Here is a 15,765-nt window from a genome sequence, read left to right as displayed (position 1 = left end):
TAAGGATTTATTTCTGGGTTCTCAGTTCTGTTCCACTGACCTGTATGTCCATCTTTATACCAATACCACCATACTGTCTTGAATGAAATCAAATTGTGAGTCTTCTAACTTTGCATTTCTTTTTTCAACATTGTTTTGGCTATTCTGTGTCAGTTGTGTTTCCACATGAATTTAGGATCAGCTTGTCAATTTCTGGGGCGCCTGGGTGGCTCAGTCAGTTGAGCAACCGACTCCAGCTCAGGTCATGATCTCACGGTTTGTGAGTTCGAGCCCCGCGTTGGGCTCTGTGCTGACAGCTCAGAGCCTGGTGCCTGTTTCAGATTCTGTGTCTCCCTCTCTCTCTGCCCCTCCCCCACTCATGCTCTGTCTCTCTCTGTCTCAGAAATAAACAAACGTTAAAAAAAATTAATAAATAAAAGGTAGTAATCTGGGATTTTGATAAGGATTGCATTGAATTCATAGATCAATTTAGGAAACATGGCCAACTCCATTTTTCATTAACCTCCGGCTTATAAGAAGGATAGATCCATTCTATTCTTAGAATGCTCAACAAATATAAAATCCCTAATTACGTCTCACATTTTAGGCAACATGTTTGATAAAAATGTCTAGCATTTTGTACCTATTTTTATGTTTTTTTCTCTTCACATTTGTAAACAAAGTTGAAGCTAAAGATGCCGCTCAGGCTTCACTTAGCAGTTTCTCTGTTGTTGCTGTTAAGTTTATTTTATTTTGAGAGACAGCACGTGAGTGGGGTGGGGGGGGAGGGGCGGAGAGAATCCCAAGCAGGATCTGTACCATCAGTGGACAGCCCAACCTGGGGCTCGAACCCCTGAACCATGAGATCAAGATCTGGGTCAAAACCAAGGGTTGGATGCTCAACTGATTGAGCCAGCCAGGCGCCCCAGTTTCAGTCTTTCAATAAGTATGGTTTGAGATCACACCTTCTATGACATACAGTACAGTTTGACTTTCTCATGTCCAATCTCATTATAAAATACAAATAAAATAGGGGCACCTGGGTGGCTCAGTCCATTGAGCGTCCAGCTTCGGTTCAGGTCATGATCTCACAGCTCGTGAGCTCAAGCCTCACGTCAGGCTCTGTGCTGACAGCTCAGAGCCTGGAGCCTGCTTCTGCTTCTGTGTCTCCCTCTCTCTCTGCCCCTAACCCACTCGCATTCTGTTTCTGTCTCTCTCAAAAATAAATAAACATTAAAAAAAAATAAAAAATAAAAATAAATAAAAGAGGAGGAGCGCCTGGCTGGTTCAGTCCGAGGGACGTGCAACTCTTGATCTCGGGCTTGTGAGTTTGATCCCCACGTTGGATGTAGATATTACTTAAAAATAAAGTCTTTAAAAAATTGTTTCTTTGATAAGTAGAGGACCGTGCAGTCCTATTGTGAAATAACTGGAGAAGTACTTGTGTTCATGCAATGAAGGCAGTACCGACAGAACGGACACTCGGGCCAGCAAAGCCTGACGTCACGCAAGAGCTCGGCGTAATTCTCCCCACTGCCCCTGCCGGTGAACAGAGTGTAAAGGGGAGACATTCAGGGTGGTGAGGAACGAAGTGTGCGTATGACTTGTGGCGAGTAATGAGTGCCTCGATGTGACGGCTCCAAAACCACCCTCACTTAGCTCTCCCACCCTCCCCTCTCTAGCAAGACACGCTGGATGCAGACATCCACATAGAGACAGAGGACCAGGGCATGTATAAGTGCATGTCTTCCCAGCATCTCTTCAAGCTGCTGGACTGCTTGCAGGAGTCCCATTCGTTCTCAAAGGCCTTCAACTCCAATTACGAGCAACGGACTGTCCTGTGGCGAGCAGGTAAGGCCACACAGCAGATGGGACAGGTGGCCACACCGGTCACCACCCTAAAACATGGAAGCCCTTGGGAAACTCCTGATACTTGTACACTTAGCTGGAATAACTTGGCAGATAATTTTCATGCTTGAGGGAAAAAGAAGGAATGCTGGGTACATTCCATCCCGGTACCAGGAATTCCAGGAATACTGCCTGGCACGCAGGGGATTTTCAGTAAGTATCTGGCGGAAAAGTGAATTCATAGAGACCGGAACTGATCTAGCAAATCAAGGTAAAATTATGTAGTTAAATATTTTTGTATCAAAAATTGTGGTGGTCTGGGAGAAACAGAAAAGCATTCAGACATTTTCTGAGGCTTTTAGGGGTTCTCCTTCCCACCTCCAAAAATAAATACATAAACTCTGGAGGTGATATAGAGATACATATAGATACATACACACATTTATATAGATATATTTATATATAGATAGGTGTGCATGCATGGTGCCAGTAAGAGTCTCATTTTGTGAACTTTGCACAAAAGTGAGACTTTATATAATGTTTGTATTGTTACTGTTACTGGGTATCCATTCATTTTCTTCCCAAGTGCTTATTTTAATCCTCAGTTTTATAATACTGTTTTCCTTTATGACTTTAACAGATCTAGGTATTTTATGCCTTTGCCTGTAATAAGGCTTTGCTTGTGAGAGTTGTTTACGTATCTCTGTGGCTGACTGGTACTGCTTTGTTTAAGAAAAGGTGTTTAAGAGTAATGTTATATGTCAGCCAGATTTCAGTTAAAAAGAAGGTGAGATGTTTCAGTGTTCTTTCCCTAAGGTAACTAGATTAGGTTCCCGCGTGACTTCTCAGTCTTATCCTAGAAGTGTGCACTGTTTATCTGACTGTCTAATCTCTAGGTTTTAAAGGCAAATCTAAACCCAATCTTCTAAAGCAAGAAACCAGCAGCCTGGCCTGTTGTTTGAGGATCCTGTTTCGGATGTATGTTGACGAGAACCGCAGGGATTCCTGGGATGAAATCCAGCAGCGACTTTTAACGTAAGAAGATTGGTTCCTGATTAAATGTCTTATCTGTAAAACACAAACTGCATCACAGTAATACTCTGAATTGAAAAGAATAAGAAAAAACATATACATGCTGACACCCTCACAAACTGCTTTTCTTTTTTTGTGTTTTCTATTTGCTGATGCTTTTTTTTTTTTTTTTTTAACGTTTTATTTGAGAGAGCGTAGGCAGGGAAGGGGCAGAGAGGGGAGGACGGAGGATCTGAAGCGGGCTCTGTGCTGACAGCAGCGAGCCTGTTGTGGAGCTTGAACTCATGATCTTAAGATCATGACCTGAGCTGAAGTCGGATGCTCAACCGACTGAGCCACCCAGGTGCCCCTTTGCTGACACTTCTACTTCACTTTTCTTAATGCCCTGAGGAGGCTGGGGCCTCATTTCTTTCATTTATAGGTTGAGAGGGGGCGAGAGAGAAAATCTTAAGCAGGCTCCCCATTCAGCGTGGGGCTCAATCTCACAACCCTGAGATCATTACCTGAGCTGAAATCAAGAGTCAGACGCTCAACCGACTAAGCTACCAGGCGTCCCTCATTCATAAATTTCTTAAGGCACAAAAACATGGGCAGTACAAAGTACTCTGAGTCAGCAGGTCCGGAGTGAAGTCCTGACTAAGTCCTCTTTAGGGCAACGTCCACTTAAACTTCCCACCCTTCCTTCTTCCCAAGAAGCATGTGTTGGAATCCTGTGGATACCAGGGTGTCCTGACTTAGATTATGCAGAAACGCATAAGGAGGAGATGGGGGGTGGCACTGAGAGTCCCAGACAGAAAAGTAGACGTTTGAGGGGCGCCTGGGCGGCTCAGTTGGTTAAGTGTCTGGCTTCGGCTCAGGTCATGATCTCACGGTTCGCGACTTCGAGCCCCGCATCAGGCTCTGTGCTGACGGCTCAGGGCCTGGAGCCTGCTTCGGATTCTGTGTCCCTCTCTCTCTCTGCCCCTCCCCTGCTCATGTTCTGTCTCTGTCTCAAAAATAAGTAAAACATTAAAAAAATTAGAAAAGTAGACGTTCGCCACCCAGCATCTTGTGAGCAAGACACCATGTCTGCGCCCCCTTTTCACTCCTTTATGATTTCAAATCATTAGCTTGTGGTTCTGGCAACCACGATAGGATGTGTATTCTCCTGCACTGCTAGGAGTGTACAGTGAGGGGATTTTTCTAGAAAGCAGGTGGCATTAAAATCAGGAACGTGAAAATGTTCAGTGCCTTTCTTTGGCACAGTAATTCCACTGTCATGGAATCTAAAATGTCTTAGAGGGGTGCCTGACTGGCTCAGTCTATAGAGCGTGCGACTCATGATCTCAGGGTTGTGAGTTCCAGCCCCACTTTGGGCATGGAGATTACTTACAAAACAATTTTTTTAAAAAAAGAAATTTTGTTAGAAATAGGAACCAGGATTCCCACAAAGAACTCTTCACTGCAGACTTACTTATAAAGAGAAGAAATATCGGGTGCCTGGCTGGCTCAGTTGGTAAAGCATGAGACTTTTTTTTTTTTTTCTTTTAAGATTTTAAAGTAATCTCTCATGAGTTCACTCTCATGAGTCCCCATGTTAGGCATAGATTACTTTTTAAAAATTAAAAATGCGAAAATAAGAGAAGAAATTTAAAACAGCTCAGCTGTAGAATGGATAACTAAATTACAGTCTATCCTGTGGTAGAATATTATGCAGGCATTGAAAATGAAGTTTTACAAAATAATTTTCCAGAATGTGGGAATGTGCTCATGATACAAGTTTCACCACAAAACAGGATGTAAAACCATATAGATCTGATTTTTCAGCAATGTTTTTTAAATATCACAGACAAAAAGACTAGAAGGAAATAGGACAATATTTTGATATATGTCCCTTAGGATGATGGAATTACGGGTATTTTTTTCTCCTTTATAATTTTTTGCACTTTTCGTTCATCATAATTAATTATAGAGACACCAATAGCTCATATTAACTTCAATCAAGCTCAAAGGATAATTATCTACATAGTCTCATAAAGTTTCTGTAAAGGAGATAAATTTGCAATTTCTAGCATAACATTTTTTTTTAAGTAGGCTCTACCTCTAGTGTGGGGCTTGAACTCACAATTTTGAGTCACATGCTCCACCAACTGAGCCAGCCAGGCACCCCAGCATAACATGTGTTTTGAAAGTAGCAGTTGTAGGGCACCTGACTGGATCAGTTGGTTAAGCCTCTGGCTCTTGATTTCAGCTCAGGTCATGATCTCACAGTTCATGGGATTGAGCTCCATGTTGGGTTCTGCACTGACAGTGCAGAGCCTGCTTGGGATTCTCTCTCTGCCCCACCCCCTCAAAAATAAACTGAAAGAAATAATAACCAAAAAGTTAAATAAAAGTAGCATTTGTGGGGCACCTAGCTGGCTCAGTTGGTAGAGCATGCTACTTTTGGTCTCGTGGTTGCAAGTTCAAGCCACATGTTGGGGGTAGAGATTACTTTAAAAAAAAAAAAAGTAGTGGGGTGCCTGGGGGGCTCAGTCAGTTAAGCGTCCATCTTTAGCTCAGGTCATGATCTCATGGTTCATGGGTTCGAGCCCGGTGTTGGGCTCTATGCTGACCGCTCAGAGCCTGAAGCCTGCTTCAGATTCTGTGTCTCCCTCTCTCTTTGCCCCTCCCCTGCTTGTGCTCCCTCTCTCTCAAAAATAAACAAACATTAAAAAAAAAAAAAAAAAAAAGCAATTGTATGTGACAGGAGAAGAGAAAGGCAGTGTGTAGCCAGCTGTGGATGATAGGCTCTATGTTCATTGTGCACAAATGCTGATTGGGCCCTCTTCTCTGAGCAGGCCCTGAGCTATGCTAACATTCAACACACCAGTCTCATTTAATCTTTACCACAGTCCCTTGAGTTGGGTACAGTTATTTATCCCTGTTTTATAGCTTTGCCCAAGATGGCATAGCCAGAAGCCAGAGCAAGTGCCCAGCAAATAAATACTCATTGCCAGAATGAAGAGTTTTCCACTACATGGGGCACCTGGGTGGCTCAGTCGGTTGGGTGTCTGACTCTTGATTTCTGCTCAGGTCATGATCCCAGGGTCGTTGGATGGAGCCTGGCATCAGGCTCTGTGCTGAGCATGGAATCTGCTTAAGATATTCATTCATTCATTCATTTTCTCTCTCCCTCTCTCCCTCTCTCCCTCTCTCCCTCTCTCCCTCTCTCCCTCTCTCCCTCTCTCCCTCTCTCCCTCTCTCCCTCTCTCCCTCTCTCCCTCTCCCCCTCTCCCCCTCTCCCTCCCCCTCTCCCTCCCCCTCTCCCTCTCCCTCTCCCTCTCCCTCTCCCTCTCCCTCTCCCTCTCCCTCTCCCTCTCCCTCTCCCTCTCCCTCTCCCTCTCCCTCTCCCTCTCCCTCTCTCTCCTCCCACCCCTGCTTCCTCTCTCCCTCCCTCTGCCCCTCTTCCTCACTCACATGCTGTCTCTAAAATTAAAAAAAAAAAAAAATTGTCTAGTAAAATGTGAGAGGTTAATCTTGTGGGTTTTTAAAAAAAAATTTTAAATGTTTATTTATTTTTGAGAGAGAAAGAGTGAGTAGAGGAGGGGCGGAGAGAGAGGGAGACACAGAATCTGAAGCAGGCTCCAGGCTCTGAGCTGCACAGAGCCCAACATGGGGCTCAAACCCACCATGACCTGGGCTTAAGCCGGATACTTAACCGACTGAGCCACCCAGGCGCCCTGAGGTTAATCTTGGGTTTGATGTGCCTCCCTGTTTCCGACTCTTCTAGCGTGTGCAGTGAGGCCCTTGCCTATTTCATCACCGTGAATTCGGAAAGCCATCGGGAGGCCTGGACAAGTCTTCTGTTGTTACTTCTAACAAAAACCCTCAAAATAAACGATGACAAGGTATAAACCAGGAAACTCTAATGTCTCCACTAGGACATAGGTTTGGGTTGGCATTTTACTCAGAATTTCAAGACTGTTTTTCTCAATTCTTCTAAGGATGGTTACATAACTAGCACCATTCTAGATGCATTGGAGAAAAGTTAATTCATGACAGACAGCGATGCTGTGGCCCACTGGGGCTCTTTCTCTCAAAGAAGCCCAGTTGAGAAAGGCTGATGTTGAGACCGTCCATGCGGCTGTGAAACAGCGGCGGTGATTTTCAGTGCGGCTGTGTTGGAAGAGAGGGTGGCGATTGTGAAGCAGTGGTTCAGAGCTGGGAATCTGCTTTGCTAAAATGAAAGTTGACTCCGGTAGCAAAGCTGTCCCCCAAATAATTTGTGTTTGGAGTTAAACGTAATTAAGAGACAGTCTAATTTGCAAATTTCTCACATCAACTTTTTAATAGCAAGAAAAACCACCAGAATCTTGCAAGAAGTTCCAGGGTGAGATGAATACTCTTGGCAAAGTAGTGCCAGAAAAAATAGCTCCCTGTCTAATTCTCTCTCTCCTTCTCTCCCACCTCAAGTTTAAAGCACACGCTTCTATGTACTACCCCTACTTGTGTGAAATCATGCAGTTTGACCTCATCCCTGAGCTCCGAGCGGTCCTGCGCAAGTTCTTCCTGCGGATAGGCGTTGTGTATAAGATCTGGATTCCAGAAGAGCCGTCGCAGCTACCGGGGACACTGTCACCAGTGTGGTAGCCCCGGCCCCAGCGGGCCACTGCTGCAGCTCTGCAGAACGCTCACCATGCCGCCTCTGCCTGGCACATCTCGTGACGGGGTCAGGTCTTAGACACGAGGAGTCGGCCTCTGGGAGCTCAGAATGGCCTGGAGGAAGCCGGCCGCTGCGCTGGCCCCATCGGTCCCTGACTAAGACGTTGTGCCGTTTCATTCAAGTGTTGCATACCCAGTTAACACAGTAGGTGGGGAGTCTGTTTCCTCTCCGTCATTCCATTTTACTGATTAAACTGTCAAACCTGTCACTGCACATGTGGTCATTTCCTAGCAGAGTCCCACGATTGGCTGTCCGTGTTTTGTCCGAGGAAGTTGCTCTCCTTGAAAACACTGAACATAGCTGTATAGGTTTGTGATTATTAGAGAGTATGTTAATAAAATTTCTTGTTGTAACGGCTAAGTGCCACCTAAAATATGCTGGATTTTTTGTTGTTGTTTGAGCGTGTTGGACAATTTTGAGTGTTTTTGTCAGTTGTGAGTCAGCTGTGGTTAAATTAGTTTGGAGAAAGTGGGGAAAAGGGTTGTTGCTTTTTTTTTTTTTCTTTTTCTGTTTTGTTAACGTCTGAGTGATTTTTAAATTACTTTATGAAAAGATATTATTGAAAATTTCATTGACAGCAGAGTTTAGTAATTAAGTTAGAAGTAAGAGCTTGCAAGGTTAAAAAACAAAAACAGGTAGTGCCTCCTGGCTCTCCCTTTTTGAGTAACTTGGGGAGAAAACGTCTGTAGGAAAAAGTAAAAAATGTAATGAAGATGATTAGCCTTCCTTTGAAATAAGTATTTGTGGATGGGTATTAAAATTTCCAGAATGCATTGTCCATCTCACACATTGAAACCTAATCTATGAAGTAGTAACAAAAATGAAGTAGTAATTTAACAGAGTTAATTTATATTTGAGTAAACCTTTTATTTTTACCTCAGAACAGCGCGTGTACCAATTGTTAGCGTCCCTGCTGTGCACAGTCCCCGTTAAAGGGCCCTCGAGAGGGACGGTGGCTGTGCGTGACAGGGGTTGTCTGTGAACCTTGAGTCGTTGACCCGGAGTAGGCCTGTGCTGTTGTGGGGCCAGCACAGCTGAACCGTGACCGCGGCAGGAGATGGCCCGTGCCCAAGTGCTTCCGTCAACTTGAGCTCAGGGGCTGCGTTCTTTGGGAAGGGTGGACTCTGGGGGTCCTCCCTGTGTTGGTGAAGTCGCAGTACCCCTCACCGCAGTTAGAACGGAGTCCTGACGCGGCAGCTTCTGTAAAGGTTTGCAGTACACAGGCAGGGCCTGACGCCTGCAAGCAGTCTGTTTGGAAGCTGAATTTATTCTGAGTCAGCGAGAAAGAGGACACATGCTTCACTCTGCCCCCTCATCCAGTGCTCACCACAAGCCGCACTCAGCATTAGAAAAAGCGTTACACAGAGTCATTAAAACATTCAGACTTCTACCTATGCCCTCTCGTCCTGTAAATTGGGTTGTATTGATGTCAACTCTGGTGCCTTAGAAGTTAGCAAGTTGGGAAACTATCTAAGATCAGCTATGTTTTCTTTATAGAGAAGGATTTCTGGTGCTTTTGTTTACTAAGAGACCGGTTTCTTCAACGTTTTTTGTTTGTAACAGCCTTGAGAAATGTCTGGTTTGGGCCAGCAGTACTTTTTTTTTTTTCCTTTCCCCCAAAGTATTTTAATTTCTCTACCAAAGAAAAAAAGAGCAGGTTTAGGTTTTTATGTTATTCACATACATTAGAGAAGAGGAGCTGTATAATTTAGGAGGAAGGGACCGTGGGAGAGTATCTTATGGTGAATGGAAAATATTAGCACCTTTGACTTGCCTGTCCTGAAATCCATGACATCTTTACGCCGCAGCACGGAACCTGTGTTGTAGACCCATCCCTGGTACTGTAGCCCGTCACAGCCTCCCCAAGTCCGTGCCGTCCATCCGCCTTTGTACTAAAAGTACACACAGGAACGCGTGTGTCCCTTCGTACTTCTGTTTTCTGTACCATATCGCCGCGTTCCCGACTGGAGACTTTTCCTTTCCTTCTGGGGTTCCCGTGTGACGTTGTCTTCATCATCTCTGACTGCATCACCAGTGTCTTCCTGCCTCTCTTTCATTTTTGCCTCCTTTTGCAGAGCAGGAAATGTTTGAGCGCATTTTGTTACATGCTGAAACACTCAGCCTTGGAGTTTTTTTAAACTTTGTCTTTTAAAAGATTGGATTCTCTGAATAAGGCATTTGAATTGTACCAGCACGGACCTTTTGAAAACAGGGATGTAAAACCATTTGGGGTAGCTTTCTCGTAGGGGGCCCGTGACATACAGAGGAATTCCTTACCTCTACTAATAAGCCATTCAGCCTAAATTCTATTTTGTGAATCAGTCTGTTCTATCTCATGGTAAACGTGGCTTGTGCCACTCAAACACTAGTGAAAAGAGTGCGTATAACTCTGCAGCACCGGGCCAGGACGCCGTTCACAAAGTTAGACAAGATGGAGCATTTCCAAGGCCTTATTTCTTTCTCAGAATGCTTTAAGTATTGATTATATGTGCTGGGTCTCTAGAGAAGTTTTGTTTGTTATAATACTGCTACTTTGAGCAATTTTGTTTTCTCTTCATTGTCCTTTAGGGCAATCACCAGCTCTGGCATCGTAACAACAAACGGTGGATGGGAAATTTGATTCCTAATCTGCATCTTGAGAGTCAAATACACCTTTTCCCTGTTACTCGTCACGTACAACCAAAGAACTACATTATGGAAATTGTATGATAATATCTGGAAACACAACCTTTTCCTCTGACAGATGACTTTTGTACAACATGCAAAAAAAAACAAAAAAAAAAACCCTAAACCTTTTTGTTGTTCTTTTGTCATTATGGCTATACATTTCGTAGCCGTCACAGTTCTTGAAGGAACCTGCTGACAGATACAAGTATGAGCACCCCATTCAGATGTCTGCTGTTACGATGCAAACGGATATTGGCTGAGACAGAAGCTAGATCCTTAGTACCACGTTTTCTGAGTTCTGTTTTACCATTTCTGTTAAAGTAGAAATAGCATGAACTCCTGTGAAATCCTGGAGTTTTGCTATCAGCAGCTTTGTAGTTTGAGAAACAAAGAAACCAAAGCTGAATATTTAAAAGAATGATTATATCTGGAAATCCTTGCTCTCAAAGACACTCATCAAAGGTGTAGTTTTTCTCAGTGTTCTAATTTTTAAAAAATTTTATCTTCATATTTGCATCAAATATTTCTTTATGTGCAAAAATGTGTTTTACCTCCTTAAATTGCCTAAAAAGTTAGTTAATAGCTACTTTTGTTTAATCTATACATGATGATTAAGTGCATTTAATATTGGTAATTTAATGAAAAGCATTCCTTGCCCAATGGATGTATACATTTTTGAAAGAATAAGCCGAATTATATAATATGAAATGCTATGTAAAGTTTTCTATGTAAAAATATTATGTATAATACTGTCAAAATCCCATGCTTTAATCAGGTGATAAATCAATAAAGTTTTAAAAAATAGAGCTGTTTTTATTATAGTAATTTATAGAAATATATCAATTTATATAAATATATGTGTTTATATATATCAAGCTATAGTTTTGGGGTCATTTGTAATTATGGCAGCTGTAAGCATGTAGTTCTCAATTGGTGGTAAAATTTGGCCTCAGTAACTAACGAAAATAATTTTTAATGGAGAATATTAACAGTGGGTTTTAATTATTTTAAGTAAGGTTCTCTTCTTACTCCTTCCCTCCCCATGAAAGAGGGGAAAATCCAGTCATGAGAAAATTCTTATTTATCTCTTGAATTCGCTTTAACTCATTAGTTTGAACAGTGGGTTCCCAAGAGAAGACAGAAGTCTCCTCTTGCTGCCGTTGAGGGGCAGGATTACAAAGGAAGACTCACAGGGTAGCCAACTTGGGCACTGAGTGGGATACAATGCTAAGGTTCACAGAGGTTGCCAACATAGGAGGACATGGCTTGGCTTTAGTGCTTCTGAATTCAGAATATTCTTTCTAAAATATTCCAAAACTGTAAATGACTATTGTACTTAAAATATTCCCCTGAAATCGACTGATACTTCTGCATCTTTATTAATTGATTGGAGTAAAACTGCGACTCTCTGTGGTCCTACATTTCAGGTGCTTCCAGTAAAGAACAAAAGGAAAAGGTTTCCAAAGCGTCATTATCTCTCCACAGCAGAGGGTGCCTGGGTTTTATCTAGAGCAGTCGTTTTCAACCTGCTGCCAATCACTAGTTTTCAGTTCTGTCCCCAAGAGGCACTCGAGACACTTGGCAATGGCCGGAGACATTTTGGGTTGTCGCAGCAGGAGAGAGGTGGGTAGGATGCTGCTAACCAACCCCCACCGCAAGGAATTACCATCCCCAAGGGCTCTCTCTCTCTCAAATAATCTTTAAATAAATACCAGCCTCAAGGTCTAGCTGGTGCTAAGGTTGAAAAACCCTGAACTAAATCGACTCAGTCTAACAGGGTTTCCTCAGCATGGTGGTGTAAACCTGAAAGTCCCATCTGTGGCAGACCCTTTCAGCTTTCTTTGGCCTTATTTAAAAAAGTCACTTCTGCTTACCCAGTTTAGAAAGGAGGGCATGCTGAGGTCACTGGTCGAGGAAGGGCCAACTCCACTTTATTTATTTAAAGTGCTACTTATTTAAGCATTTTGAAAGGTAATTTCAGCATTATGTTGCATTTGTAACCGTGCCAACAGACTGGAACATGTTTGAGGCAAAAGTACGTTTTCTTTTTCAAAGGACCAGAGTGGTTCCCTAGAGGTTTTGTTTTTGTTTTTGTTTTCATGTTTACTTATTTATTTATTTAGAGAGAGAGAGGGAATCCCAATGCGGGGCTTGGTCTAATGAACCGTGAGATCATGACCCGAGCCGAAATCAAGAGCTGGATGCTCGGGGCACCTGGGTGGCTCAGTCAGTTAAGTGTCCGACTTCAGCTCAGGTCATGATCTCACAGTTGGTGAGTTCGAACTCCCCACATAGTCGGGCTCTGTGCTGACAGCTCAGAGCCTGGAGCCTGCTTCAGATTCTGTGTCTTCTCTCTCTCTCTGTCTCTCTCTCTCTCTCTCTCTCCCTCTCTCTGCCCCTCCCCTGCTCACACTCTGTCTCTATCTCTCTCTCTCAAAAAATAAACATTAAAAAAAAAAAAGACGCTGACCTGACGGAGCCACCCAGGCACCCCAGTTCCCTGGAATTTTTGCAAAGCTGTGTAACATGCCTGTTGTCCAGTTAAAGAAATCTGCGAAATCGTCCTTGAGTTAGTTATTTGTGTCACATCTTAGGAGTATCCAGCTTAGTGAAGGCAACTACATGCTCACAGCAAAAGAAGGGGTGGGGATTCCCCAAGGATTCTGGCAAAAATGATTTTAGTATTTTTTTGAAATGTCCGTTTCTAGATGCAAGCCAACCGTCTCTGGTAATCAACTGAAGATTGAGCCTCTGCAGATAATTTTATATGTCAATTTTCATCTTTTCCAGAGATTCCCAATCCCTGCATAAAGCTTCTGTAGCTGCTTCTTCGTTGACCTAACATTCATCTTGATTTATGTTCAAGAAATACCATGCATTCTGGTAAACTTCTTACCTTGAGTGAATTTGAGCTTAAATAATGGCATATTGATTCTCTTGTCCAGGGTGCTATGGTTTTCTGAGAAGCAGGCAAAAACCAAGCACCATTCTATGGGAGAGGCCAGTGGACAGATCATGGAAGCTGGAAGGAAGAACTCTTTGTACGGTAGGATTTGTGCTAACTTTGTGCCCCTTTTAGGGCGTCAGCAAAAAGCAGACTATCAATGTCACTTCTTAACATTTACTCATGGTTTCCTGCACTCCAGATACAAGTGCTTTGCATACAAGAAGTCCTTTTAATATCGCACAACTGTATGACATAGCAGTATTAGACCTCCCTTTTGTTTTTTTAAGTTTCTTTATTTATATATTTATTTTCAGTCATCTCCACACCCAACACAGGGCTCGAACCTACAACCCCGGGATCTAGTCACATGCTCCACCAGCTGAGCCAGACAGGCACCCCTCACCCATTTTTTTTTTTTAACTTTTTTTTTTTTAACATTTATTTATTTTTGAGACAGAGACAGAGCATGAACGGGGGAGGGGCAGAGAGACAGGGAGACACAGAATCGGAAGCAGGCTCCAGGCTCTGAGCCATCAGCCCAGAGCCTGACGCAGGGCTCGAACTCACGGACCGCGAGATTGTGACCTGAGCCGAAGTCGGACGCTCAACCGACTGAGCCACCCAGGCGCCCCCCCTCACCCATTTTTTAGATGTGGATACTAAGGCCCAGAGAGGCCCGCTGAGGCTGTGTACCTGGATCACACGGTTGGGAAGCAGCCCAATTGGGACAGAGCACACACTTATATGCCAACCACACTGCCTCTTGCTGTCACTGGTTAATCTGAGGGAAGGGGCGGGGCAACCAAGCAGGGTATCCAGCAGAACACAGTCCTGGTCTCTGAAGAGCTTATGTTCCAAAGCCCCTGTTTGTAAATTCATCTGGTTGGATATTGCAAACACCTGAGTTAGAAACAATGTTTACCGGGGGCACCTGGGTGGCCCAGTGGGTTGAGCCTCCGACTGTTGATTTCGGCTCAGGTCATGATCTTGCGGTTTGTGAGTTCAGTCCCTGAGTTTGGCTCTGCGCTGATAGCACAGAAACCTGCTTGAAATTCTCTCTCTCCATCCCTCCCTGCTCACTCACTCACTCTCTCTCTCAAAAACAAATAAAACTTAAAAAAAAAAAAAAAATCTTTACCAGATCTCTTAGACTAGCCTTCGTAATCAATGTCTGAAAGCGCAGTGCAAGTTTTGTACCTGAACTGCCGTTACGTGCACTCTGCCACTAAAACCCGAGTATCTTGTCTTTCACAAAGGGTTTGGGGAATGATACGTTCTACCCACAGGGCTTATGCCAAGGCAAGCAGGTCTTTCTGAAAGTAGTATGTTCTGTGTTTTCCTTTTAATTTACAGCTTTTCTTGACATTTTTGTAATGTTGTGGATGAACGCCAACTTTCAGACAGCCCACTTAGCCTGTCCACACGTATCTTGATGCCAAGACTCCATTCTTCGTCCCCAGGTATTTTGGGGAGTAACAAACATTCTGTCATCCTACTTAGCCTCCCTAGATTTCTCATGACCTGTTAATGTGTGTCCGTGGCTGGGTGCACCTGTGGTTCTGTTTAATGGTCAGTGGAAATGAAAAAAAAAAAAAAGTCTGCATTATTGAAGTTCTGGTTTCTCTTCCATTCTGTGTCACAGACACCAACCCACCACTCATTGGAAAATGGTAAAAAAAAAAAAAAAATACAATGGATGCATTGAAGTTATATGTAATTGTATAAATGGTGCAACAGTAATAAAGTTAAACAATTAAAGAAAAGACTAGCCTTTTGGGGGCTGTACCTTGGACCCTTTCATGCCCACCATGGATATTGTCTCAGAAGCTGCCTTCATTTCTCCATTTAATATTACACACCTCAAAGTCTGTGACAATTAGTGACTTGTTTAGATTTTCACAACTTGCTCTTTCCTCAGTGCCTTTGCCCTTGCTGTCACCTCTGCCTAGAAGGCTTTTTCTGTAGATTACTCCATGCCTGGTTCCTCCTCCTCCCGGGGTTCAACCCAGTTGCTAACTCCTCGGTTACCTCCACCATGTCTTCAGAACCCACTGCCATCTGCAATGATGTGTTTGAAATCTGTCTCCTCCACTGGAATGTAAGAGTGTGAGGACAGGAACCCTGGCTGTTTTATGACAATCTCACTTGCTAGAACATAGTAACAGATGCAAAGCAGGCACTCGCTAAAGTGTTGGTGAAAGTGCAGGATTTTTTTTGAAGTTAATTTATTTTGAGAGAGAGAGAGAGAGAGAGCGCACAAGCAGGGAGGGGTAGTGAGAAGGAGAGACAATCCCAAGCAGGGCTGGATGCGGGGGCTCAAACTGATGAACCAAGAGATCATGACCTGAGCCAGATGCTCAACTGACTGAGCCATCCAGGCACCCCAAGGAATTTTTTTCATGGAAATTCTAGAATTCTCACAGGACACTTCACAAACTCAAGAGAATTGGGTCATTTCCTTGGCTTTCCTGGGTTGCTGGCATTCCACTCTCCATTTTCCTTCCTCAGCTTGAAGAGGAAGCTGGCCCACCCAAAGGCCCATTTCCTCTCCATACCTGCTATGATGGAAATCAGCTCTAGGCACTGCTTCCCTCTGAGAGAGTTCTGG

General features: G+C 43.6%; 1 protein-coding gene across 2 annotated transcripts in view; it reads left to right on the top strand.

Annotated features, from left to right (window-relative positions):
• Positions 1 to 7,751, top strand: part of ARFGEF2 (ADP ribosylation factor guanine nucleotide exchange factor 2) — a 98,759-nt gene extending 91,008 nt beyond the window's left edge. For both annotated transcript variants that reach the window (XM_042980206.1, XM_042980205.1), the window contains exons 36-39: positions 1,662 to 1,830; positions 2,724 to 2,862; positions 6,611 to 6,728; positions 7,294 to 7,751. In XM_042980206.1, the coding sequence (XP_042836140.1) occupies positions 1,662 to 1,830; positions 2,724 to 2,862; positions 6,611 to 6,728; positions 7,294 to 7,470 (603 nt within the window). In that variant the 3' untranslated portion in view covers positions 7,471 to 7,751. The remainder of the gene's footprint in view (positions 1 to 1,661; positions 1,831 to 2,723; positions 2,863 to 6,610; positions 6,729 to 7,293) is intronic.
• The last annotated feature ends 8,014 nt before the right edge of the window (positions 7,752 to 15,765 follow it).

This window comes from Panthera tigris, chromosome A3 (assembly GCF_018350195.1).
Source record: "Panthera tigris isolate Pti1 chromosome A3, P.tigris_Pti1_mat1.1, whole genome shotgun sequence".
NCBI classification, from domain to species: domain Eukaryota; kingdom Metazoa; phylum Chordata; class Mammalia; order Carnivora; family Felidae; genus Panthera; species Panthera tigris.
Note: the sequence above shows the minus strand (reverse complement) of the source record. Positions and strands in the feature narration are given on the sequence as shown.